The sequence below is a fragment of the Physcomitrium patens genome, chromosome 2, assembly GCF_059467195.1.
Source record: "Physcomitrium patens ecotype Gransden chromosome 2, ASM5946719v1, whole genome shotgun sequence".
NCBI lineage: Eukaryota > Viridiplantae > Streptophyta > Bryopsida > Funariales > Funariaceae > Physcomitrium > Physcomitrium patens.
The window spans coordinates 9,917,346-9,944,052 of NC_143411.1; the positions used below are offsets into that span (position 1 = coordinate 9,917,346).

The 26,707-nt window shown below is 37.0% G+C and overlaps 4 protein-coding genes across 5 annotated transcripts; 1 reads left to right on the forward strand and 3 right to left on the reverse strand.

Moving 5' to 3' along the window:
- The first annotated feature begins 9,591 nt into the window (after positions 1-9,591).
- LOC112276855 (uncharacterized) lies at positions 9,592-12,994 on the forward strand. Of its 2 annotated transcripts, none has more exons than XM_024508635.3 (7): positions 9,592-10,051; positions 10,801-10,954; positions 11,110-11,222; positions 11,432-11,543; positions 11,676-11,819; positions 12,043-12,217; positions 12,423-12,994. In XM_024508635.3, exons 1-7 carry the CDS (start codon positions 9,982-9,984, stop codon positions 12,546-12,548), a joined length of 894 nt encoding a protein of 297 aa, XP_024364403.1. In that variant the 5' UTR covers positions 9,592-9,981; the 3' UTR covers positions 12,549-12,994. The 2 variants fall into 2 exon arrangements, with proteins under 2 accessions (XP_024364403.1, XP_024364393.1); XM_024508625.2 differs by having other exon boundaries at positions 9,690-10,051; positions 10,737-10,954.
- A 697-nt stretch (positions 12,995-13,691) lies between these two features.
- Positions 13,692-15,425, reverse strand: LOC112276864 (uncharacterized). The gene is made up of 3 exons (XM_024508647.3): positions 15,297-15,425; positions 14,585-14,822; positions 13,692-14,420 (listed from the first exon to the last, which is right to left on the reverse strand). Exons 1-3 carry the CDS (start codon positions 15,347-15,349, stop codon positions 13,977-13,979), a joined length of 735 nt encoding a protein of 244 aa, XP_024364415.3. The 5' UTR covers positions 15,350-15,425; the 3' UTR covers positions 13,692-13,976.
- Positions 15,426-18,731: 3,306 nt separating this feature from the next.
- Positions 18,732-19,557, reverse strand: LOC112295370 (DNA-directed RNA polymerases II and V subunit 8A). Its single transcript, XM_024546874.3, has one exon. The coding sequence runs from the start codon at positions 19,389-19,391 to the stop codon at positions 18,948-18,950; it is 444 nt and encodes a 147-aa protein (XP_024402642.1). The 5' UTR covers positions 19,392-19,557; the 3' UTR covers positions 18,732-18,947.
- Positions 19,558-21,023: 1,466 nt separating this feature from the next.
- LOC112293222 (conserved oligomeric Golgi complex subunit 8) lies at positions 21,024-26,069 on the reverse strand. The gene is made up of 12 exons (XM_024542418.3): positions 25,629-26,069; positions 24,925-25,077; positions 24,340-24,488; positions 24,075-24,152; positions 23,892-23,985; positions 23,661-23,735; positions 23,192-23,488; positions 22,944-23,011; positions 22,692-22,746; positions 22,173-22,311; positions 21,753-21,937; positions 21,024-21,535 (listed from the first exon to the last, which is right to left on the reverse strand). The coding sequence occupies exons 1-12, from the start codon at positions 25,767-25,769 to the stop codon at positions 21,146-21,148; spliced, it is 1,824 nt and encodes a 607-aa protein (XP_024398186.1). The 5' UTR covers positions 25,770-26,069; the 3' UTR covers positions 21,024-21,145.
- Between the last annotated feature and the right edge of the window lie 638 nt (positions 26,070-26,707).

Sequence of the window (26,707 nt, forward strand, 5' to 3'; positions counted from 1 at the left end):
GAGTCATTTTGAGTGAAGTGACGTTAGAGAGACGTTTGAAAGTCATAAAATCACATTACAAACCATTCTCCACCATTTAGACGTAATTTGGACTCAAAATATGCAAAAAGTTGCAAAACAGCGAATTCTGGGTTTGTAGTTCAGCAATCTTTAAGTAGTCATATCTTTTGCATTATAACTCCAAATCAAGAGTTTTTTGGACTTACTTGTAGCTTGAGATGGCGTCTTTTGAGGGTGATAGCTTAAGAGTTGTTGAAAAGTTTAGAGGTGACAACTTTCACCACTGGAAGGCCAAAATGGAGCTACTTTTGGCGTCATTGGATCTTTGGGAGATAGTAGATGAGGAGGAACTTGCACCTGGGATAGAGGCAAGCATCAAGGAGCAAAAGGACTTCAAAAGACGAGAGAAGAAGGCTTTTGGCATAATTGTCACCAATTTAGATGAAAGCAACTTTGCTCATGTCATTTCTTGCAAAGGGGCAGCAGATGCATGGAAGACTCTTTGCAATGTCTATGAAAGTAGGAATCTCTCCAATGTGCTATGGTCAAGGCAAAAATTCTTCACCGTGAAGATGGAAGAAGGTGAAGATCTCATGGCTCATGTGAATAAGGTAAAAGCACTTGCAAACCAACTTGCTGTTGTTGACAAGCCTTTACTTGAAGAAGATGTTGTGATGACATTGCTCTCAAGCCTTCCAGACTCCTATTCCTCCCTCATTATGGCATTGGAGTCCATTTCAAGGAAAGACCTCACTTTGGACTATGTCACGGCAATACTAGCCCATGAAGTGACCAAAAAAAAGCAAAAGGAGTCTATTGGGGAGCAATCAGCACTATTTACAAGACCAAGTAAGATAAGTGCCCCTTTTCAATATTATCCTCCTAAAACTTCTTACATTTGTGGAAAACCAGGCCATTTTGCTAGAAATTGTTTCAAGGCAAAGAAAGGAGAAAGAGAGAATGCCAACAATGCTTTTCATGACCATGGAGGTGAAGACTTTGCATTCATGGCAAAACAAACTCCTTCCATGCTTGATATGAGTAAATGGATTGTGGATTCCGGATGTACCAAATACATGACTCCATACAAGTGTTCATTTAACACTTATCAACCAATTCCAGCAACCAAGGTTTGGTTAGGTGATAATGGTATGGTACAAGCCATTGGAATGGGCACCATTGTAGTGGAGGTGGTGGTGAAGGGCATAAGCAAGAGAATCACTCTCAAGGATGTGTTGCATGTGCCACAGATGAAGAAGAACCTCCTTTCGGTGAGTAAACTTGTAACTCATGGGTGCAAAATGCAATTCAACATGAATGGATGTTTTGTGAGAACCATGGAAGGCAAAGAAGTAGCAAAAGGGACTAGGGATGGAAATCTCTATATTATCAATTGTAAGAGGATCAATGGAGTGGAGGTTGCTGCCTTTGCTGAATTTCCATCAAATAAAGACAAGGTGGACATTTGGCATCAAAGACTTGGGCATTTGAATGCCAAAAGCATGAAGGAGCTTCAATCCATGGTAAGTGGCTTAGACCTTGGCCATTCTACCATGAATCTTGCTTGTGATGGATGCATTCAAGGCAAACAACATAGGACACCATTTCCTAGTGGAGTTGCAACAAGAGCAAGTCAATTGTTGGAGCTTGTGCATTCGGATGTTTGTGGATCCATGAGGACACCATCTATGAGTGGAGCAAGGTACTTTGTCACATTTATTGATGACTTCTCAAGGAAGGTATGGATTTACATCATCAAGGCCAAAAGTGAGTGTTTTGTCAAGTTTAAGGAGTGAAAAGCACTTGTGAAGAAGCAATGTGAGCACAAGATTAAGGTGTTGCGATCGGACAATGGAGGTGAGTATTTGTCCAAACACTTTGATGAGTTATTGAAGCATGAAGGCATTGCAAGACAAACCTCTACTCCCTACATTCCACAACAAAATGGAGTTGCTGAAAGAGCAAATCGTACCATTGTGGAGATGGCAAGGAGTATGATTCATGCTCAAAAACTTGGGTATGAGTATTGGGCGGAAGCTGTGATAAATACCGTGTATATAAGAAATAGGTATCCCACAAGTGCACTTGAAGGAATGACTCCTCAAGAAGCTTGGACTGGTAAGAAACCTTGCATATCCCACATGAGGATTTTTGGGTGCATTGCATATGTCAAGGTTCCAGATAGTATGAGAGACAAACTTGATGCAAAGGGCACAAGATGTGTATTCCTTGATTATTGTAAAGGCACCAAGGCATATAGGCTCATGTGTTTAGATACCAAAAAGTTCATCAAAAGTCGTGATGTAGAGTTCTTAGAGCATAAGAGTGGTAGTGAAAAGTGGGAGATGTGTCCAAGTGGGAGTAGTGGTGTGTTTGTGGACACATCTTCAATTCCAGCAAACAAACAAGAAGATGAAGAAGAGCATTCTCAAAGTGAAGAAGGAGAGGAAGATGCCATGATAGAAGAGCCCAATACTATGAAGACTTCAATTCCAACAAGATACAACAAGGACAATGAAGAGAATGAAGATGAGGAATACCAACCAATGAGTAAGACAAAGAACTCCATGAGCCATACAAGGCAGCAAGAGGTGCATGAAGGCTCATCTTCCTTGCATGAAAGAAGATATCCAACACATGAGAGAAGACCACAAGGTGAATGGTGGAAGAACCACATCTTTCCACAAGTAAGTGAAGATCATGCCAATGTTGCTCTTCTTGATGATCCATTGACTTTGTGTGATGCAATGAGGTGTGGTGATGCAATAAAGTGGGAGATTGCCATGCAAAAAGAATATAAATCTCTTATGAACAATGAGACATGGAAGTTGACTCCACTTCCACCAAATCGATCAACAATTGGATGTAAGTGGGTGTTTAGAACCAAGAGAGATGCTATGGGCAATGTTGTGAGGTACAAGGCAAGATTGGTTGCCAAAGGCTACTCACAAGTTACTAGAGTGGACTTTAATGAGACATTTGCACCCGTGGCCAAGTTCACCACCATTCGAACCATAGTAGCAATTGGAGCATCAATGGATCTTGAGATGCATCAAATGGACGTCAAGACAGCATTCTTAAATGGAGAATTGGAAGAAGACATCTACATGGAGCAACCTCAAGGATTTATTGAACAAGACAAACACCACTTTGTTTGCAAGTTGAAGAAGTCATTGTATGGACTCAAGCAATCACCAAGAGCATGGTACCAACGCATTGACTCATTCTTTGTGAAGGAAGGTTTTGTAAGGAGTGAAGCTGACCATTCTTTGTATGTATTGCAAGCCAAGGACTTCTTACTGGTTGTGATCCTCTATGTAGATGATTTAATCATCTTAACCAACACTATGATAAGATTGGATTGGTTGAAGAAGAAATTGGAGGGAGAGTTTGAGATGAGTGATTTGGGAGAGCTCCATTATTGTTTGGGTGTGGAATTCACAAGAAGTAGAGAATCAAAGACCATCACATTGAGCCAAAGCAAGTACATTGAAGAAGTGTTGAAACGATTCAACATGGGAGATTGCAAGCCCATTCGAACTCCTTTGGAGGCCAACTTGAAGTTGATGAAGTTCACGGATGAGGAGTATGCTGAAGTTGAGCATCAAATGCAAGGCATACCATACAAGGCAGTAGTAGGCTCACTCATGTATGCAATGGTAGGTACAAGGATGGATCTTGCATTTGCGGTAAGTGTTGTAAGCCAACACATGGCAAAACCAGGTCCTATGCATTGGGCAACCATCAAGAGAATCATGAGGTACTTGAAAGGCTCTTTGAACCTCAAACTATGTCTTGGAGGAGATAATATTGCATTACATGGATATTGTGATGCGGATTGGGCTGGAGATGCAAACGATAGAAGGTCAACAACGGGCTATGTATTCTTTGTTGGAGTGGGAGCCATATCTTGGAATTGCAAGAGACAACCAACCATTGCAAGGTCCACAATGGAGGCGGAATACATGGCAACAAGTCATGGAGCAATGGAGGCAATTTGGTTGAGGTTGTTATTGGAAGATATTGGACTTGTGCAATTGGAGGCCACTCTATTGAGGTGTGACAATCAAGGATGTCTTGTTTTTGCAAAGAATCCAAAGCATCATGCAAGAACCAAGCACATTGATATTCAGAATCATGCAAGAACCAAGCACATTGATATTCAGCATCATTTCATAAGAGAGAAGATAGAAATGGGGGTTATTGATATGATGTATTGTGAAACCAAAGACATGTTGGCTGATTTATTGACAAAAGCCTTAGTTAGAGAAAGACACAACAAGTTGAGTAAGGCATTAGGATTAATAGGTAATTGACCAATAGCAAAGTGGGAGTGTTGAAGGAAAGAACTCTTTAAGTAGTTGCTAATGGTCAATAGAGTACAAGTGTTGTTAGGGATATCCCATAAGGTTAGGTGCTAGTCTATAGTGCATTAGAGTACAAGGAGAGGGCTGGTCCTAGGAGATATCCCATATGGGTTGTAGCACTTGGTACCTTCGTACTAGTATATAAGGAAAGGGTTGGCATGGGAAGAATCATCTCATACCACACTCTATTTGTTAAAGTGCAACCTTGCTGGTCCTAACTTACTTGTGTGGAGTATGCTTTCTATGTTTCAATAGATTTGGATGGAAGAGGGGATTGGGGTGGAGTCTAAGGTGGAATTGGGATGGGAGAAGGAACTGGGGTGAGGTGGGGATGGAGAGGATGGGTATTGGGTAGGGGCAGGGAGGGTTGGAAATGAGGTTGGAGACATTGGACATCGTACAAAATGAGTCATTTAGTGGGAAGGAGTGTGTGGCTTTAACAAGTCTTTCTATTTTTTTAATTATATTAAGCTATCTTATTTTAAATAGAATGTAATATTATTAGAGATAAATTTTATTTTATTATAAAAATTTATGTTTTTCATGCACAAATTAAATGCTTCAAATATTATCAAAATTAAATTATTAATTTTTTTGATTTAACCTTCTTTACTTTTTATAATCTATCTTCTTTCTTAGATAATAATTATTTTACAAACAAAATATATAGTTATTAAATTCCAATGCATATTTTTATATCAAATTTTATTTTTTATTTTCAATTTTTATATATAATATAGTTATAAGAATTGTAAGCACAAATATATGTATATTTATGTATATATAAAACTTTATTTTATACTTTAAAATTTTAATTTTCTTAAATTAATATAAAATATATCTAAATTAGTAAAAACCATTCAAAATTAAAAATAAAAATAAAAATTTTATATTTTTAATGAAGAATTTACTTCAATTAGTTAATATACTTAATTAAAATTATAATATTAATTTTTTATATTTTAGTAAATAGAGTAAAAGATATAAATGCTTTGTTTAATATATCTATTTATTCTTTTAAATTGCTTAAACTCTCTCAAGAAACTCTAAGCAGTAAGAAAACCTATACTTTATGTTTAAATATCTAAAATAAATTGGAACGTCTATCCATCTCAATCTTGTTTCTTAAAATTTTTTTATTTTGTTATTCCTTGGCTTATAAAAAGCCTTTGGAAGGTTGAGTTTTGAAAGAATATTTAACCATTATAATTTGACTACCATCATGGCCACTTATTCTAACTCTCTATAATTTTTTATCTTAATTTTTTGACCTAAATATATAAAATCAATTAAATTATAAATTATCATATAATTTTTAAATTTTAAGTAATTAATTAATTAAAAAAATTAACATAAATATAAATAAAAAAATTAATAAAATAAAAAATTAACATCATATTACATTTGATGAGCCGAAGAAAGTATATGTAAATATTTAGGCTTCAAGTATTCATCTACATTGAAATATTCGATGAAAGAATGTAAATGTAAACTATCACTTATTTACTTTAAAAAATGAATTTAGTTGAAAAATACTTTAATTAAGTAATTTATTATAAGAACGTTAAAAAATAAAATTTTAAATTTTAATACCAAATTTAGGTAGAAGAAATAAATAATTAATCTATTAATTTTATTTATGTTTAATTTAATTTAATTATAATTTAAATAGAATAATAAAAAATACATAAAAATAGAGTGTAGAATTAATAAATCACAATTCATTTTAAATTTATTCAACTTAGTCTTTTCTAAAGCTTAAGCTTTCTAAGAGCAGTAAAGAATAGAAATTTATAAGAGTAGCCTCCAAGACCCCTTCTTCTATGTTTACCTACACATTAAGTGCATCAACCCATATGGAACAATAACATCTATTTTTCTATGTTCTATATAATATGTTAATTTCTATTGGAAGTTTATGTATTTTTTTAATTTATAATTTTTTATTATATCTAAAAATACTTATTTAAAACAAAATATTTTAAAATATTAATAAATAGATATTATTCTTATAAGAATTTCAATTTTTTCCTATTTTTTAATATTGCATCAAAAAATAATGGCATTTTTTAAAAATATATATATATATATATATATATATATATATATATATATATAATAAACTATAGAAATTACAAAAGAAATTTGAAAATTTTTTCATTAGCCTTATAGTATTTTTTAAGTATTATTTCCATATAAAGATATTTATATATGTTTTTAAAAAAAATTTAATCATCTACTATATCTAAAATCAGATTATTTTTTTCTAAAATTTTATAATATCTAATTTAGGAATAAAATAAAATAACATAAAACTAACATAAATATTTAGTACAGATAATTTTTATATTTTAAATCCTATAAAAATTTTAATTTTAAAAAATATTTTTAAAAATAAATCTTTAAAATCTAAAATATCCATATAAAATTAAATATAATAAAATAAATAAATAAATAAATAAACTTAAAAAATTATAGCTATCTTCTAAAAATAATAAGAATTTAAAATTAAAACCTAGTATTTTATGTAAAACTTATGATCTCTAAAACACTTTTAAATCTTCAAAAATATTTAAGATTTTTTATCATCTAAATATCTATGTTTTGTTTTATTTTATTTATTTAAAATACTTATATACCAAAGTATTAGTAATCTATCCTTTTAGTTACATTGATGAAATTTAGAACAAGATGTTGATAGGATGCTAGGATTTTTATAAGACTATGGTACAAAACTCTTACAAAGGTTTTCTATTTAGTAAAGAAGAATTTTCTTTTAGAAGCCTTGATTTCAAGAAAGAATGTAAGTTTAGAAGAAACTATAAATTAACTAAATTATTCTTTTATTTTAAGTTTAGTTATAAGAGTTGATATTATAATTCTAAAACTTCTAAAAATAAATAGATAATAGATAATATTTTAATATTTAATTTTAATAATTTTTGATATAGCTTTTCAAAAATATTTTTGTGAGATTTATCTGAAGAAAAATTCATAAAATATTTTAGGAGTCAATATTATTTATGCTACATAGAAGCAATAATAATTTTAAATTGTTTTTTCTTCTTAGGGCCTTTAAAATGATTTCTCCGAGTATAAAATTAATTAAAATAGACTAATAAAATTGAAACCAATTGAAAGATTCAAATATTACAGTGGCTAACCTTATATCCTAAGTATAAAACCTTAATAGTTGTAAATTACTAATAAGGTAGTAGCCACAGCTAAAAGACATTTAAAATAGTAAATTATTTAAGAAACAAGGTAAAAGAATGTAATTTTGTTTCTTACAAAATGCAAACAATATTGTTTCTAAGAATTTTTTTTAGGTTTCATTTCAAGAGACAATTCTTTTTAAAAATTAAGAAGTTGTATTTTGAATTACCAAAATTAATCTTTAAAATAATATATATATATATATATATATATATATATTATAATTAAGATATAAGCTAAAAAAAATTAGACTTATAATAAAAGAATGATTTGGAATACTCCATAGATTCCTCTTACTTCATATTATATTCAAAGGATAAAGCTTTAATAAGAGAGTTTTTATTTACAAAGCAAAAAAACATGTGTAAGGTTTTTGCAATATGATCTTTTCAAATAGACTTTTAGTTACAAAGATCCTCTAAACTTGAGTATTTTTTACTAAAAGATGTAAGAATAGAAGTAAGAATAATTTTTTGTGTGTATGCATGGGTAGGTGGCAAAAGAGGTTTCTTCACAATAAAAAGGGGCGTCTACTTAGCAGTTTTTCAAAACAAGTACCATATAAAGTTAATTAAAAATTAAAATTGGAACTTAAGGCAAAAAAAAAAAAAAAAAAAAAAAAAAACACTAACTAACTAACTAACTAACTAACAAACTAACTAACTAACTAACTAACTAGTTTGTCAAAAATTAAGAATTGTAGAGAAATAAAATAAATGATTAAATAAATCTTGATTAGGCAAATTAAGATTAATTAGACTGAATAGAAGTAAAATGAAAGATGCCAAATAAAAAGAAGAAAATATATATATATATATATATATATATATATATATTTATATATATGCCCAAAAAATATGATAAGACATGCATATGCAAGTTCAAAAATGCTTTTCCAATTGTTCCAAGCAATTGCTCTCCAAGAATTAAAAATGATTGTTAAAAATAAAAAAACATACACACTTGTAAAATTAAACATGCAAAAAAAATAAGGATTTAAAACAGTAAATGTAAAACATCAAGAGACTTTTAAACATTCAAAAACTCCACATTTATTTTTCCATGTGGCTGCTTCTACCATCACTTGTTGTCAACCTCTGAGATGACTTTGTTTTGATCCTCTGGTCCAGAGAGATAGTGTCTTGCTTGGGAGCCTCTTACAAGAGCTGTGTTTAATAATAATAATAATAATAGTAATGTAAAATAAAAGACACACAATTCTCAACTTCACAAGCTACAGGGTCATGACGATGGGGTGCTCTCCAGATGCACATTGTGAAACTAAAGCCATGTGCATGTTTGTTGGTTTAGAATATCACCAGTGCTAGTGCTGCTTCTGTGAACTTCAGTGCTGATGATGCCACACGATTCTTCACTTCTGTTAACATTTGTGTTGTGGCAATAAAAATGTGGGTGGGTTTACTGGGATCATCCCAAAACAGCTCCGAAAAATGTTTCCAAACATTGCAATGGCCACGCTAGCTTGCTTGCAGAGGATGCCAAAATTAGCTGAAACTGGCTGAGGAAGGCATCGATCGACACACAAGTTTACTTGGGGGGGGAGGGGGGGGGTCACATCGGTTATCCCCAGTCCATCGCACGCAATCAGCATCGCCCATCCGCCTCGGGAACCACGCCGTCGGCAGTAAATAAATAAATAAGTAAGACCTTTTGAAAAGAATCCTTTGGAACCAACCCTGTGTAAGCCCAAAGATGTGCATGTGAACGATGAGTTTCAGGGATTTTACTTCGAAGGTGGGTTAAAACGTAAATTGATGTTTGGGTACCGGAAGGAGTTTATAAATATTAAACATGGTGCGGAAAGACAGCATCGGTGAAGTAAAAGAAATAATTTTCGTGTTGTTTACTACAGGAATGAATGTGGGATTGTGCATTGCCCAGTCGGTTATTTTGCAAGGGATAGAGTTCATCAAATACACACTTTCGGTGAGAAAAATGGACGAGACATGGTGTAGCACGCAAAAAATCATTCGTCATTCCTGAGGTCCGCTGCATAGGGGTGGGTTGGGGAGCAAAAGCAACGATTCAACCATGATTGCTCGGTCAGTAACGGATGCATTAACGGATGCCGTGTTGCATAATTCTATTGCAAATCCGGAGATTTTAACCCTTTTGGATATTTCCTCCTCGGTGGCTTGGACTGTAGCCTCCTGATGGATATCTTGTTGTGGGGCGATTAGATTCAGCTCCAGCACACGCAATTTGGCAGGAGCTTGGGATGATGCGAAGGGTAGACCAAGGGGGAGAGAGACGGAGAGAGTGAAAAAGCTGGCATTTGTTGTTCAATGATCGGGCTGCTGGCAGAGGGTTGTAGAGCAATTGAGGTTTGGGGTTGTTGGGGTGAGGAGGGCTCCCTGAATCCATAGCCGGGTGGAGCATGACAGGGAGTGGTACAAACATGGCGTGCAGGGAGGCTTTTCATGCGGGCACTTGGTATACTGACGATGGTAATCCTCCCACCCTTGCTCGCGTTTCCCATGCACTTAAGGTGAGCAGTTGGTTTGCCGATGGCGTCCATGTTTGGATCTACTATCATTAGTGAGAAGAAGACGCCTCTGTGGGAGATCAGAACTATGTGGAGTTGAGGTTAACTTGCGAGACAATTCGGATGTTTGTGCATGGTGCTCTGATCTGATGGAGCAAAATTCTCTTCGTTAAGCAGAGCCTCTTTCGTATTGTACGCTAGGTTGGGCAGTCACAGGGTATGCTATCAAAGTTTTCAATGTTTGTTGTTCTATTTCTTCTTAAGCTAAAGGTAAAAGGCAGTTGTGTAGGCTGCGAAGTGCTCGCCCGAGGACCAAGCGATCCTGTTGCAATTTCAGTGTCTTAATTGTGATCCATATTAAATACAGGAACGCTGCACTTCAAAATTTCTTTGCTAAGTCGTGAGATGTTTCCTTCGATCGCAATGTGTCTACTTTGCGTCTAATGTTGGTTGTTCATCGCTATGCTTGAATTGTGTTCATCATCAGATAGATTTCCAGAGAAGTATATATCCAACCCTTAGGCTTGTAAGGTGACGAATCTGTTACCTTTTTGGTGGGCGATTCCGCCACTGGTTTTAATAGTTAGTCTTTGGTTAACCATCCTGTCTGGTTAGGGTTCTCGCATGACTTGTAATGTTTAAAGCAGAGATCGGCATCCTATCTCAAATATCATGAGCTGATTCTCGCACGCTGTATTATTTTCCCCATAGCTGAGGAGTTGACCCAGGAACTGGATCAGTGGCTTCGTTCATCAGGGCTACCCAAGCTCGCTAATGCTCGTGCCGTCATAGCTCCGCACGCTGGCTATCGATACTCGGGACATTGCGCAGCTTACGCTTTTGCTAATATTGATCCGCAACGTGTGTGAGTTTCTTCATCCCTCGTTGCAACTTTCATAGATTTACATCCCCGAGCATGATAGGTCTCTCCAAGCAATTGACAGTAATGCTGCAACTCATTGTTTGCCAGAGTCATGGTCTTTAACTCATATGGGTGTGTATCGTGGAAGGACTTCTCAGACAGCGGGTATTTCTTCTAGGGCCTTCTCATCATCACTTCACAAGGAAGTGCTGCTTGTCAAAAGTTTCCGTTTACAAGACCCCACTCGGAGACCTTCCAATCGACAATGAAGGTAGTTCACTTTGAACAATCTTTCACATTCTGCGCCGCCATGACACTCTAGGTTGGATTTATCATAGAAAACTAGGCAGTGATAGGCTGATTCGGGTGCATATTTAGTGCGGCGTCTTTATCTTTGAAAAGTCTCAATTCATGTTGCGTTTGGAAGTTTTATGTTTGAATGTACTGCTATAACTGTACTTACACAAATAATTTTTACAGTTTACGAAGAACTTCGAGCAAGCGGCAGGTTCGAGGATATGGACGTTAGTGTTGATGAAGCGGAGCACAGCATGGAGATGCATTTGCCTTACATCGCCAAGGTCTTCCAGGGGTATTTGCACCAACGATTCGCTTACGCTACGTTTTCTATTCCATGATGATGTTGTCAGTTATTCTATGCAAGTAAATGTGAGTAGAGGCTATTAACACAATGATGATATTTCCTTGTGGGCATAATTTTCAGGACTTCTGTGAAAATCGTGCCGATCATGGTAGGTGCCACCACACCTGCTACTGAAGCTACTTATGGACGGCTATTGGCCAAGTACATTGACGATCCGGCCAACTTCTTTTCGATATCTTCAGATTTCTGCCATTGGGGATCACGGTGAGTCTTTGTTACCTCACTTGATTCCTCTGAAATAGAAATCAGATGCAGACCTCATTTTTTTGGTTATTTGGTTGGGTGTTATTTTGATGCCAAACCATGTTGCGTGTGTATGATTGTTGGAATCTAGGGTTCAACTTAACGAGTTTGAGTCTTGCTTGTTGAAGAGGCTTCAGTGCCATGAGGTAAAGTTTCTCACAAGGACTCTAAGGTTGTGATATAGGTTTGGGTACCAGTATTATGAGAAGAAACGGGGTCCCATTTACAAGTCCATTGAAGCCCTGGACAAGTGTGGCATGGATATTATTGAAACTGGCGATCCAGATGCCTTTCAGGAGTATCTGAGCGAGTTCGAGAACACAATTTGTGGGCGGCATCCCATCGGAGTTTTTCTCCATGTCAGCATTTCCCTTCACAAAAACGATTCCCTTGATTTGCTTTATTCTTTTTCAGTTATATATACTCCATATAGACAGTTAAGCTGTTTGTATGTTTATCCTAATCATAGGATAACCGTTCAACAAACTCATTTCCTGCCGGTGTAGATCTCTTTCCAGTAGCATTTTCTTTATTTGAATTTTGATCTTTTCCGTCTCCTTACAGATGCTGAAGCATTGTTCAACTCGGACGCGTATCAAGTTTTTGCAATACGAGCAATCAAGTCAGTGTAAAAGCATGCGTGACAGCAGTGTCAGCTACGCATCTGCCGTAGTTACAGCATTGACATAAATGCCTCACATGTTTAGGAAGGGCCTTGGCTTTCATAATGCCCCTTCCAGCAACTTGATCGCCATTGCAACTCCCTGTAGCACGCAGAGAACTGCTGGGCTCCCATTTGGTGCACGCATCAACAAAACTCGTTAACAATGTGAGGTTGTCCATCTGAAATCTGACAGGTACGTCCATCACGGATGGTGGGGCTGTCTGTTTTCGTCGTCCATGTCCATTGTTTAGAGTGCTCATTTATAGTTGCTGTCAAGTTACTCGGCAAGTGGTGCACTCTTTTGTCCCATAGAAGTTTCTTAACCTTACCTTGCACTCCAACTCTTGTCACCATAACCTGCTCTAACTAGCTATTTAGAGCAAGAGTGCTATTACACAATATGCAAGAGTTTATTCAGAGAAGTTTTAAGACGTGCAAATAAATTTCTTGTGCGATGCCTTACAAATGTGAATCTCGGAAATCAAGCATATCCCTATTGTCATATGGGTTTGAATTTTCACTTTTGTATATTAATTCTTTTTCCCACTGAGACACACATCTGGGACGCTGCCTTTACATAATACATTTATACATTTGATTATGGAACCAACATCTATGTCCTCTGATTGCAGCATCCGCATCAAGTTGTCACACTCTGACGTATATCAAGAAATCATATCAACCTTTTTCACAATCTTTCATGTAACTGAATGCTTTACTACGTTTTATAAAAACTTCTCGTCTTTTCCAGCATCAGATTTTTCCAGGTAGCCGAAGTACTGTATTTGTAATAATAAATAAAATCTACTAATTTCAGCTTTTAAAAGTTTTGCAAAGGAGAATTTTTTGCACGAAGTTATCGTTTTCCATAAGAAAACTTCATTTAATTGACATGTAATCAAAACGATATGATATTTTGAACATTATTATATCATTTAATTTTATCCAAGCAGACATAACTATTAATGTGAATCTTATTGATTAGAATCTTCTATGACTACTCAAAATTCATAATATGTTGACATTGAAGGTAATAGATTTCACGACCAAACCAAATTTCAAGAACAATCCATTTCAAACCTTCATTACTCAAAACTGTCAATTGCACTAACAATTCACACGAGAAGCAACCAAACCCTGTGAATGTTCATGGGTGTAGCACGCATCTATTCAGCCAAGGCTTACTTTGTTACGTTACTTATTTCATTGATATTGGTACAAAGTCATGGGTCCTAAAATATAATAACTGGCAGATTATTGCCATTGAATGATATAAACAATTCCTACGATTCCTACACTGAATATGGTACACCAAGGTTCCGCCTCAATAGTTTGTCGATTCCACCAACACCTAGCCTTTAGACTTGAGCAGATGGAGAGAGAAATGACAGAAAAAAGGGTACCAAGATTTTAGCCGATTCATTCACAAACAATTTAGATCTAAAGTTAGTTGATTACAGCAACCACGCGTTCTCAAGCTGTTCAATGAGTGAAGGCCCAAAACACTTGGCCTTCGTCAGACAGTATCGGGTGCAGATCCCAGCAGACGATGGCACACTTGTGGTCTTCAAGAGATAGCAAGCATTTTCTCGCGCGCCTCTGGCTTGTACAAGTACTCCCCACACGATGGTCTCTGCACCGTCGGCGAGTAGGGGGCATGCCGTCTCCTCATTGAAGACCCGTGCAAGACAATAAGGGGCCGATAGTCCCGAATCCAGCTTTTGCACAAGGATGACACCATCTGGGTTATGCGTGGACAAAGACTTTCGAACAGACTGCCAGTGGTTTGGATTCTGCAAAAGGTCTTGGGAGACCTTCTGTCGCTGTGATCTCCCAAACCGGCCCTTGGAATTGTAGACATACTGCAAGAAGGGCGCCTCCTGGATGTTTTTAACAATCTGCACATAAGACAACTCCACATGAGTCCAATTCCATTTTTGATGAAGATGATAACTGTGTCATAGAACATATAAGCACACCACGATATTTAGGATCATACTACAGCACATCGGTTACATAAAAGCAGCAGTTCAGAAACCAGAGCAGAGAGAGAAGCACGCACCTCATCTACAGAGTCTTCAACCCAGCGTTCCACGTTTATGTCTCGGTCTACAGGGCAACTGAGGGCATAGGGCAGGTCAAACCACTGATGGGAGTGGCTTCCTCGAGAATCAGTGGCAGCCTCCAAGGAACTCCTTACTGCTCTACTGACCACATACGGCCTTCTTGTTGGTACAGCCTTACTGAGGCTACGATCGCGCTTCCCTGACATGAAGTCCTGCCTAGATGCATCGCTCGTCCTGAAGAAAAATCACACGCCCCAACAATCAGCCGACCTCACAAGTATGCCTGCATTTTGTGCTCTCTCAACCTTACGCTCAATCGGTGATCACAGTAACGAATTCAAACTATCCCAATCTTCGAAAACTCTCCCCTCTACAACACCTCCTTTAAATCAAAAGCCTGATCCTAAAATCCACTGTTCCAACAACAATGCCAATCCCACACCAATACAGCAAAAAAAAAAACAAAAAAAACTTCCACTTTCGATTTACAACCCAGACAACACCACACACCAACAAAAGCATGAACACGTAATAAAACAATAATACTAACAATAAAACACGTGATTCCCGAACAGCAATCCACAACTACGACCCACAATAAGAACCACCACAAACTCTACCAACATCACCACCTTTCACCCCAAAATACCAACCCACCACAACACAATCAACAAGGAGAGAAGCCGAGACAGGGAATAGCGCAGTTACCATGGGTGGTGACAGCAGGCAGCACAGGCGTTGTGCACAAGCGTAGACATCATAGCCACTACCGATCGAATCGCGGTCGCGAGCAGGCGCGCAAATGGAAGAGCAGAGACCCGGCAGGAACCCAATAGGAAAGGAGAATGTATTAATGCCGCGGGGAGGTGAGAGTAGTGCTTGGCTAGGCTTGCAGCAGCAGCAGCAGCAGCAACAGGTCCGCGCCCTGGCTGTCAGAGCTCGGTCCCTCTCCGTCGCGTGGAGTGCAATTGGCGCCTCCGCTGTCGCGTTTCCGCCTCGCTTGAAAGCGTGTTCTTAGTGTGGCGGGCGCAGACAGGACTGGTCGCGCATTGGCGCTACTCTTGTCACATCCGACGTGGCAGACACGTCGGATTAATGGCGCTCCGTGACCGCACTCCCACGAGGATCTCCGGTGTGAATCCCGAGGACCCAAGCTGAGTAATCGGATTCAAACCTCAAAAACCCCCCCCCCTCCCCCCTCAATCTGCATTATATATTTATTTATTTATTGGGTGTTGTGTGTTCACTAGATAGAAGTTGTCACCCTTCGACACGAATTTCACTCGTCAATCTTTGTGTGTCAATTTTTTCATCTTTTACGATGGTGGGTCCAGGGCAACACCTTGTCGCAATTATGGTGAATGTGGTGATTCGATTTGATGAAAGGAGTCCCTACAGCACACTGAGATACATGTCACTATTTTCTTGTGGTGTTTTATTTTTAAAAGAATAAGAAAAAAGGAAACACACCCTTATTAAGCTAACCAATGTTCGTTCATTTGGCACCTATGCTTGCTTGATGCCATTGCAAAGCTTTTACGCTTTGCTTCAAAACATGCCACAATTTTTGTATTGTTAACATGTTATGGATTTTAATCTTGCTGTAATATTAATGCTTGTACAAAATGTATGATTATCAAATAATAATCATATTTGAGTGTTGAAGTAAAGAAGTGTTTACATAGCTCATTGTGAATTGCAAAACATTTGTTTGCATATTCAAGGTAGTAGCATGTTAATTAGTTTGCATAAAAATATGTAAAACATATTACTGTGTCAACTATTTAGAGTTAAGATTGTGGTTGTTTTTTTTCTTTTTTTACAAACCTGATGTCAATATAATCAAAAAATGAACTTACAAAACTTATTTGAGATTTATGAAATGATCAACTTATATAAACTTTTAAATGGAGTTAGTTCAACATGATTTCTTTATTATTTTATCACAACTAACAATTTTGGAACTATACAACTCATGTTCTTTATTGGGACAATAAATAATATAAGAAATTGGATGAGGATCCTTTAACAAACATTATACAACCAATCTTCACATTTGAAGGCTTTCAATTCACTGTCAAAGTAATACATTTAGGAAAAAGAAAAAACCATAAAAATATCAAAATTATAAAACTAATTTACACACAAGTGCAAAAAACTTGTTTTGACCTTCTAGTCTTTAGATGGCATTTATTGATTATAAAACAAAATAAAGTAAATACATGATCCAAACTTCAATATTAGGAAAAAAATATTCAATTCCAATAAAAATAATAATAGAATAATATTCTAAATAAAAAAAATGATTCACTCACTCAATATAGAGATTAATTTTGGACAAAGAAGAAGGCCAAATCAATATAGATGATATGACATAAATTCATTATAGCAAATACAAGAGGATCCAAATTCATCTAAGGATCTGTTGTGTATGCCAATTGTATTTTCCACAATTATTAAAAATCACACTACAAATATTCTAAAAATGCAAACAAACAGGAAGAATATGGAACTAGGCAACCTTGCTTGCACTTAAATTAATTTTAGGATACCAGATTTGGAGGCTATAAAATAAATAAATAAATAACAAACAAACAAACAAACAAACAAACAAAAACAAGTAAAAAGGCTAATTTATGACACAATTAGCTTATAAATAAAAAAAACGATTTAATATTATTTGGCCTTTGCAAAACAACCAATATATATATATATATATATATATATACATACACAAGAAGAAACTTATTTAGCAACCTAAATGATTGAATAACAGTTGAAATAACCTAAAATCACTGATATTTGTATATAATAGAGATGTTTTGTGATAAAAATCTGCTATAAGTAAGTTACCAATTAGTATTGCAATCTTTAAAAGTTGTACAATACTTTTTTTTTTGTTAAGAATGAAGTTTATTTTTTTTAATAATTCAAACCTTCTCAACAATTTAAATTGATGAATGAACACACATATATAAATAAAGATTATTGAATCAAATTATTGTTGATTTTACATTAATTTATCTTTTAGAAAATGTTGTTGGAAAAATCCAAATTCATATACAATATACATGGAAGATGTTTTAAATAAAAAGAACATAATAAATAAAATTATGCGAGTTTTTGCTTTGTATATATATATATATATATATATATCCATAGGGATTTATTATTATTATTATTATTATTATTATTTGTTACCCTTGTCCAAAGAAAATAAATATACAAAGAAGGTAATTTCATAACTTCAAAAACTTAGTTTGGTATTTCATAATTCTTAATTGTAGCATGTGTACCATCATACCCTAACCAACTTAGATAGCAATGGATCTTAAGTAATCTATACATTTATAATAGAATACATTTTACCAAGCAGGTGATCATTTTTACTCCAATAGATTAAATCAAGCACAAAAGCGCTCTAGACGGGGATTGGGAATAAGGATGGGGGACATGGGGGACATGGGGAAGTATAATAAGATAGAGCTCCGAGATTCTGCAAAATAGAATTATGATGCATAATTTCCCAACGTCTTTGTTTACACAATCCTTCTGAAAGTGCAATTTTTCGACCTTAAATGGAAATTTACAGATTACTTGAATTAACCTACACAAATGATGAAGCACATAACCTTTACAGTACACAAGACCTAAATATTCATTTCAATTTTACACATTAACCCCTCAGTTCTAGGTTGCTCTAGCATGATATTCCCCGGATAAAAGTAGATATTTCCTCTACTTCTTGGGGCTATCAGTTAAGGGTATTTGGGTATTACTGCCATGTATCATTGAACAGTTACACGAAGCTCTCATTTCAGGACAGGATCGTCCAACTGATGCAGTTGAAAAGAAGTAATTCATGAAAAATTCGAAGAAAACAAAGATCATGCGTGTTCATGGGACCTCACGATTCAAATTTGGAAAAGTCAGATCCTACAAAACTCTAAAAATCTTTCAGGAGTGGACATGAAACTGAGACATAAATTACAAAAAGCGATCACAGTGAAAGAAAGTGCCATGCTGATTCAATAAACCTCGACTATCCAAATACTTCGTAACTTTCAACACCGAATATATCAAAAACCTTCAAAATCGTAAGCTCATGAGAAATTACTAGCCATTCGTCGAAGATTGTTGAGATCCAGCAAACAAGTTCTCACGTTCATTACAATGTGCATAGTCAATATACATGATTCTCAAGCTTCAAGAAACTGTGGCACAGTCCGAAGACAAAATTTGCACCTGAGCCACAGTGCCAAGGTTTAGCTACTCAGTACTACTTTCAAAAGTGCAGAACGAACGACGACAGCCAGGTTCTGCTACAGGATTTCCGAGACAATGCGCAACAGCAAAACCCTATCCGACCTTCCGCATGAGCAAATAGACGCGCTGGTCGAGCACCAAACTATTCAAATTGTTAGGGTCTCCCTTAAGGCACATCAACAGCCCACCGAATGAGACGTAAGTTTCGACCTTGGGAGGGCCCTTGGATTCCGTGTCCGCGTACTTGTAAACCTTGCCATACATCACGTATTCGTATTTGTCAGCCAGTGACTTGCGGTTGCTCTGATCGAACGTGCCATCATCCATGGTACCGTCCAAGCTGAGCGTAGACGCGAGGGCCAGTGTAAATTTTTCGCCCTTGTGCAGAGGGTAGATGTCGATATTCACGTCCAACAGCACATCCATGTCGAACTGCTCACTGTGCGCCACTATCCGCGACACTTTGTCGAACTTCTTCCCATCGGGGTCCAGCTGCGAGATGGTAAAAATGTCCTCGAACAGCAATGTGTCCCCCATCGCAAAAACAAAACACCGGCTGCTATTCACCTGAAAAAAATCAACACAGAGAAAACAACCCAAGCTTGCGATGCTACTTTGCCCCCGGGTCGCAACCCTTGGGGAGAGCCCTAAACCCTAATAGCTCAGCTTAGCAAAGTTAGGAGCAAGGTTAGGACTAGGGAGTCGAATCCTTGCAGAATTGTGTCCCAGAAACCTCCTTGTTCAATCGACTGGCTACGCCATCGTGGGCCGTCGGATCGCAGCTGCGGCTCAGATGCAATCTCGACCGCTGATCGGATTTCTGGGAACGTAGGGGAACCAGGAGGCGGGCAGGTTGGAGGTTTGGAGATGGATCCACATTCCGCATTGGGTGCTGAAGTTTGTTCATGGGCTGCCTCTCAATCCCACCTCTCAACCATCGCTCTTGTTTCAAACTCAGTGAAACCCGATTTACCAGTTATTTAATCTTTACAAATTTCATTTAATGTTATCATGACTATTTTTTTATTTTTTTATAATTATAATATTTAATTAAAATAGCATTACAAATAGTTGCAATTGAATTACTGCTGAAAAATGTAAGATCAAATTTGTATTAAACATTAAAATTTGGAAAATGATCTAAGTTACAAACTTGTTTTGTAGAATTATAGGAAAATTTTATAACATTAAAGATAATAAAATTAAAATAATATGATTATATATATACATATATATTACTTAAATAATCTCAAAAGAAATAAATAAATAGTACAATTGAAGAAAAAATAAGATTTTATGTTTGCATATACGTATAATATAAATAAAAGAAGTTTCTAAATTGCATTTGATAGAATTGTTTTCACGGTCTCTTTTATGTTATTATTTTTATGATTACTAGGGTTTCACTGAGTTTGAAACAAGAGCGACATGTAGTGACGAGGGAGCAGCAGGGAAGCTTCTAGACGGTCCCGGGAACGGCTTCAAGTCTGGTCTTGAAGCATTGTACTTGAGAGACTAAGTGGTCTTCGCTTGAGCCCATGACGAATGAATTCGGATGATTAACATCCTTCGCTCTTTTTTCCGTGTGTGTTTTCATTTAGACCCACCATTAAGGCTAATTTTGGGACTTACGAACACAAATGTGGTATTATTTATTAGCATGCGTTATGTATATGTATGTATGTATGTATGTATGTATGTATGTATGTATACATATACATATACATATATGAATGTGTTTCAACATTAACTTGTAACATTTTTAACATGCGGATAGACATTTTCAAAAGATGTTTATCAAAAAATGTTGTAAGTTTTTCATGTACAAATAGTTAAGTATAACAAAGTGACAATCATAATGAGCCCCATGTATTTATGAAAGAATTGGAATATAATTCTAACGGATGTTTATCCATTAAAATGTAATTTTCTTAATAAAAACTGAATTTATACAAATTTGGGGTATGGTCAAAACATGGAATTTTTTGTGCTGGTTTTAAACCTTCAAAATATTGCCTTCGGAGAAATCAATTGCTTACTTTCTGACGGGTTAATTTTAAAATGAATAATAGCAATGCACAGCAATTTGTTGTGAATAACCTGTTCATTCAGAAACAACATTGCTACTGATAATGAGAATTCGCCCAAAATGACGTACACGGAGCACTGTGAGTTGAACGATGCGAAATGAGCAATCCATGCTTTATAGGAGCCTAATTACAACTGATGAAACTACGAGACTAGTTGCTTCCTTCTTGGTGCACAAGCCGGTGCATATTACACGAGAAGCACTATGGTTCTAACACTTGAACGTCAGTGGGGCAATTTGAGTCGGAAATCTGTTCCTCCGCTGCCTCATCAACTGCAGATTTGTGAGCAACCACGCCGTCCTCCAATACTGTACCTACATGCCCATTGTCAATGTGATTGTCATTGCCGTTCGCATTCGCGTGTTGAATTCCTCCATTGGCAGCTTCCCCAGACGACCCTGAAGATGGTAGGTTTTGCCGCAAAGAATCTAGGTCGAAGGAACCCATTTGATTCTCATTTCTAATGTCCTTCGAGTATGAATACGTAGACACTAGCTTTCGAACTCCTTCCAGCACTATATTTGTCTGAATCAGTACAGAGCCCCCTGAGTAGCACTTGCCAAAGCAGAGAGTGCAATATGGGCAAACCACCTGAACAAGAAATGACATGTTAGTACTTCTGTAACTACGAAAAAAATACACATTGTAGCTGATGGTTATTGAGAGAATTTAAAAACGATGCTTATTCAGGGAAGTACATGAGATAGGAAGGAAATTGCCAGAACCCCCGAGGACATGCCTAAATAGAAGCACATTGACACCCCTTACGCACTTATTGGATTACTGATGGTAGGGCTGAATACAGTACCTCTATAAAGGCTCGGCACATAGTCAGAAACAATGTTTTCTCACTGGCCTTCACGATGCGGGTTGCATTGTAACGTAAGAGAGAGTTAGACACGCTCTGCAGAGCACATTGGAGCTCCAAAGCCAAAGTGGCTTTCAAATTGATTGGAGCGCAATGCCTCAATTCATTCAGTGCAGCTAAAACACCTGTATGACCCAAACAGAAGACATTAGTGCCAACCACGTACCAAGTACCTGATACCGGAGATTCAGAGTCAGGTGGAGTCGGTTTTCAGTATATCACAATGATCAAAGGTGACGTGAAACTTAGAGCTCCAAAAAAAACTTCAAAGTGCTAGATGAAATGTCAGGACATCAAATAGAGCATCAATCTTGACTAAAATCAGATGCCAACCCATGCAATAGTAATGGGCAAACGTACCATTGACAAAAGCAGCTAGTGGAGGATGCTCCATTATTGAATAGGGAGGAGCCACATCATCGGGAGAATGATCCAGACTACTCGCTCTTCCGAGCGTCACACGAGGAAGGGGAACCCAACGATGCGAATCTAGAACATGCTGTTGAAGAGGTCAATTCCAAGTGAGAGAACACAACTTAAAATCGATAGCTACGCATCTAAGTGCATTTCAAAAGCTTTCGAGATCCTGGTAAATTAAAATAGCATCACTACGCAGCATACTCTTTGCTCTAAGAAGCTCCTTAGTACAACAAAGAAATGCAAGAAACTTGTTAATCTAAAAGAAAAAAATAAACAGTGAAAAACAGTATCCTCCGAGAACTAACTATTCCTAATCTGTGAACCCAAGCAAGAAGTTTATGTACAGTGATAAATTCTTGGAACCATGCAGATATAGTAAGGGACGATAATTTAACACAGAAGCTGTTACTAGATAACCATAACTTCGTCGTGTAAATGAGAAGAGAAGGCCTAATGCACCTGAAAATTATCCACTGTGACAGACATGTTCCGCACGAATAAGTTGTGAACAGAGCTGCACACCAAAAGCCGGCAGCTACAGATTAGTCTTGCACAATGCAGAACCTGACAAGGGGACTGACCAAAAATTAGAAAGCCCATGTGGTGCAGTTCCAGAACACTCTATATGGTGTTAGAAAATCCATAAACTTGGAAACTACGTGAAATGTCGGACACAACGGTAGTATGTACAAAAGGGCTTGGTTTATTTACCTCTCAAACAGTGGAGGAAGCAGGCCTCTGAAGTCGAGCCCTACGCGCCCGAGGCTCATCCCACAGTACTAAAACGACCAGAATACACACAGTAAGCTTGAATACCCTGCTTGGTTAATTTCTTGACTGTGCTGAAAGAGATGACGGAGAGGCTGATCTAATCAATAACAAAAACTTGCTTTCTCCTATGGATTTTCAGATTAATTTGACAAATATATGGAAGTCATCAGAAAAATAGCAAATCTCACCATACACTGATCTAAGATAATAGCCAAATTTGGGCCCTCATTGATTTGAGGAAGGACATCACGAAGCACATTGAGGTGTGACGATATACGATGCATTGCCCAACTGTACAGAAGGCCTCCATCAGTGTTTTCTTCATGACCAGAAGTGTCGTCAGAAAAAATAGCGCGATACTGCATGACTACATCAAACAAGTGCACGCGATGACAATCCGCCATTCTCTTCAAATACTCATACGGGTTGCTTTGGTCTAGATCATCGATTATACCCACCAGCCAAGCTTCTCTGCACCTCAGAAACTGTTGCATGAAAGTAATCATGTCTTAACCAAAGAGCAGTCATTTGAACACAAATGTTCGCATCCTTAAACACGACATGTTCATGAACATGAAATGCTATGACGCTCTGGCATTTGATTCACACATTAACAGACTTAAATTAGAAAATATGTAAGCAGGGTAGAAGGTATACCTGGAGTCGAATTTCATGCTCATTAAACACAGCCAATCGCCGCAAATAACCAATCACTCTCAGGCATTCTGGCAACTGCACACAGTGGTGAGAAAACATACCCAAACGTTAGGTATGTCAATAAATTGGGATGCCCCTGGATGACAAACCATTGCCAGCTAGCTCAATTTACAGTGCTCGTCCACGTATCGTGTTCCCATCACGTGTATGCTGAATGGTAGGTGACCTCACCGGAATGTTCGATCGCAGTCGTTGTAGAATCTGGGCAAGTAATGTTTGAGTTGTCTGCCTCACGTCTGCATCTAACGATTGGATCACAGGAAGTCTATGTCCAACCCAAAAGAGTAATGAATTTAGTTATCACGAAATATAAGTATGTTTTTGAAAACAAGCGTAGGTGAAAAGAAGAGTTACCTTGAATGCATCGTAGCCAATTTCGTGACAAAAGCTTCGAGATCTAGAGCTTCGTCATAATTGCCGTTTCGCACACATCTGCATAAAAAACATCCGAATTGATCAAAACTCTAAGCCAACGCAAGCAATCAAACAATTGACTTTTAACATACTGTGAAAACTAGCGAAACTAATCAAAACCTAATGAAGTGCGATGGTCACCAGAAAGAAAACTTCCACTATTTTTTATATCTGCAGTTGCTCTGTTGCACACAAATAGGCTCACGTGTCCATAAGTTGTGGTATCTCCAGCAAATCCAGAAGCGAACTATGGTTAGCCAGCAGAGTTCGATTCAGCTGTCGCTTCTCTAAAATCTTCTGTGCATCGTCCATGAAGTCATTGCAGCCGATGATGAGATTCGGAATTTCTGCAATCTTGGTACACACAAATATGAAACTTCAGCTATTGAATGGAATGCAATTGTGAATTTTAAGAAACAGAGCGCAAGCAATTTTGCAAAACCGGTAGGAACATGTGCAATGAAATTTTAAACCTCCATTGCTCCATTGTAAACACCTGTGCGTAGGGTAGAGTGTTTTTGAAAACGTTTGAGTCAGTAAGTATGAGATACAACTCTGACTGTGACATAAGTTTGCATTATTGGAGCCATAAGTTTGCATTACTGAACATAGACAATTCACTGTGGGTCAAGATTTACAAAAGCCCAAGGGTTAAGTGCCAAACATACCCGACAACTCCAAAGTGAAGAATTTAAATGCATTTTCAAGGAAAAGATAGAACATCAAAATACCAATTATAAATGCAGAGTAAGATACTGAACACCGTACTTCAACGACATTTCAAACTTACCAAAGTCTTCAAATGCCCATCCACCGATGTAATCTCATGCGTTATATTCTGAACAGCATCTGCCGCAGTAATAAATGCTCTGTAGTGGCCAACTGCAACTTCTTGCATCTGCCGTCGGATTCGATCTCCATCTACTCTTAAAAGCTCAGGTTCCTGCGTATTTGCACCATTTAAAGACCTTGAAATTTCACAGCAACGATTCACTCCTTGAAAGCACAGCAATAATCTGATTCTGTGAAGAAACTTAGCAGCAACTAAATCTACTCAACTTCGTACAGAAATAATTATAGCCTAAAAAGAATAGGACAATAAAATTTAAGCTCTACAAATTGCAAAGATGGTGTTCAAGTCAGCGCTAAAGAATCGTAAGTTGAGGTAAACTTCAAATCACTACTTGCTGTCGAATAGAACAGAAGGTGATTGTTATCCCACACAGTGATTAGTTTCATTTCAATGATGACACTTTCCAGAAATTATCAAGAGTTCCTTACACAACAAAAACATCGATCTCAGGGTTATAGTTGCCACATCATCAGTTTGATTCAAGGATCGCTTTGCTAGCAGAGAGGTATGAGATCTATCACCAGCAATTTTATTCCGCTACTTTATAGAACAGCCTTAGGGCGACGGACTTGATCAACAATTCAGACTGCTGGGTTGATCGGGTACACGATCGAATGCTGAACGTTGCCACGGTGACACACCTTGTGCAGTCGTTCCAAGTTAAACGAAAGAAGCTCGGAAATGTAGGCTTGCTGCGTTGCATTGGATATTTGCAATGGCAGCGGACCAGCCACATTAGCATCGTGAAGGCCGACATCGAAGGGTTGCATAACATCTGCCATGGTTTTCGCCGCTCCTCCGCACCCTCGCGGACAGGAATAAGCAAAATTAATGCGAAACTCTGACCGTCTCCAACTCGTCCTCTTTCCCCTGCTACTACTCACACACTGCTCAAGTTGGAAACCTACAACTACCTGCACTTGCCCAAGCCCTAAGAAAACACGCAACAAAAACTTCGGGAAGCGAGAAAGATGAATCAGATCCCCGTCTCCAAATGCACTATCGGGACATGCCCTTGAAGCTGATGACAAAGCACGATCTGCCCCCTCACAGCTACAATTTCCTCGTCCCCCATGTGTCCGAAAACACCACTTCGACCTCCGTGCGCACCGAACTCCACATGTGGTACCCTATTCCGTGAGTTCCATCACCGTGGGGGTCGTTGTCCCTAACGGTAATCACATTGTTAATCATTCAAAATGTTTACGTCGTAGATTTATTTCTGTGAGGAATGTTATCAAATTACAATAAGCTTATTGTATAATACTGAAGAAAAAAAATGTACTGAGTGGACCATTTGCTGGGTTTATTGATTTATTCATTTTTACTATATATAAATATAAACAGATAAAATCAATAAGTATGTTATGAAATGATTTTAAGGTTTGAAGATATGATTGTTGTTGGGGATTACCTCTATATACTAATTCATAGTCAAAATGATGATTTGGAGATTTTTGTAATTTTAATTTTACATGCTTGTAAGAGAGTAATTATTTAGAAAATCAATGGTGAGTTAAATATTTTCTTAGTACTTGATAACTTCTTAAAGCTGAAAAAAAAAAAAAAAAAAAATAGTGGTTGAAATGCATATGTATAAATGATTTTTCAATTCAATGAATACAAAAAAAAACAAAAAAAACAAAAAAAACAAAGAAACAAAAATCCAATTTACAAAAAAAACTACCATGTATTATGTACCTTTGAATAATGAAAACCA

Coding starts and splice junctions, on each gene's coding strand:
- LOC112276855 (XM_024508625.2), top strand. CDS start 10,025: ATGCGGGCACTTGGTATACTGACGATG. Junction 10,052..10,736: donor CACTTGGTATACTGACGATG/GTAATCCTCCCA, acceptor TGTTTAAAGCAG/AGATCGGCATCCTATCTCAA. Junction 10,955..11,109: donor AATATTGATCCGCAACGTGT/GTGAGTTTCTTC, acceptor AGGACTTCTCAG/ACAGCGGGTATTTCTTCTAG.
- LOC112276864 (XM_024508647.3), bottom strand. CDS start 15,349: ATGATGTCTACGCTTGTGCACAACGCCTGTGCTGCCTGCTGTCACCAC. Junction 14,823..15,296: donor GCCTGCTGTCACCACCCATG/GTAACTGCGCTA, acceptor ATTTTTCTTCAG/GACGAGCGATGCATCTAGGC. Junction 14,421..14,584: donor TTGAAGACTCTGTAGATGAG/GTGCGTGCTTCT, acceptor TCTTATGTGCAG/ATTGTTAAAAACATCCAGGA.
- LOC112295370 (XM_024546874.3), bottom strand. CDS start 19,391: ATGGGGGACACATTGCTGTTCGAGGACATTTTTACCATCTCGCAGCTG.
- LOC112293222 (XM_024542418.3), bottom strand. CDS start 25,769: ATGGCAGATGTTATGCAACCCTTCGATGTCGGCCTTCACGATGCTAAT. Junction 23,986..24,074: donor TTGGCTACGATGCATTCAAG/GTAACTCTTCTT, acceptor GGTTGGACATAG/ACTTCCTGTGATCCAATCGT. Junction 21,938..22,172: donor ACTAGCTGCTTTTGTCAATG/GTACGTTTGCCC, acceptor TGGGTCATACAG/GTGTTTTAGCTGCACTGAAT.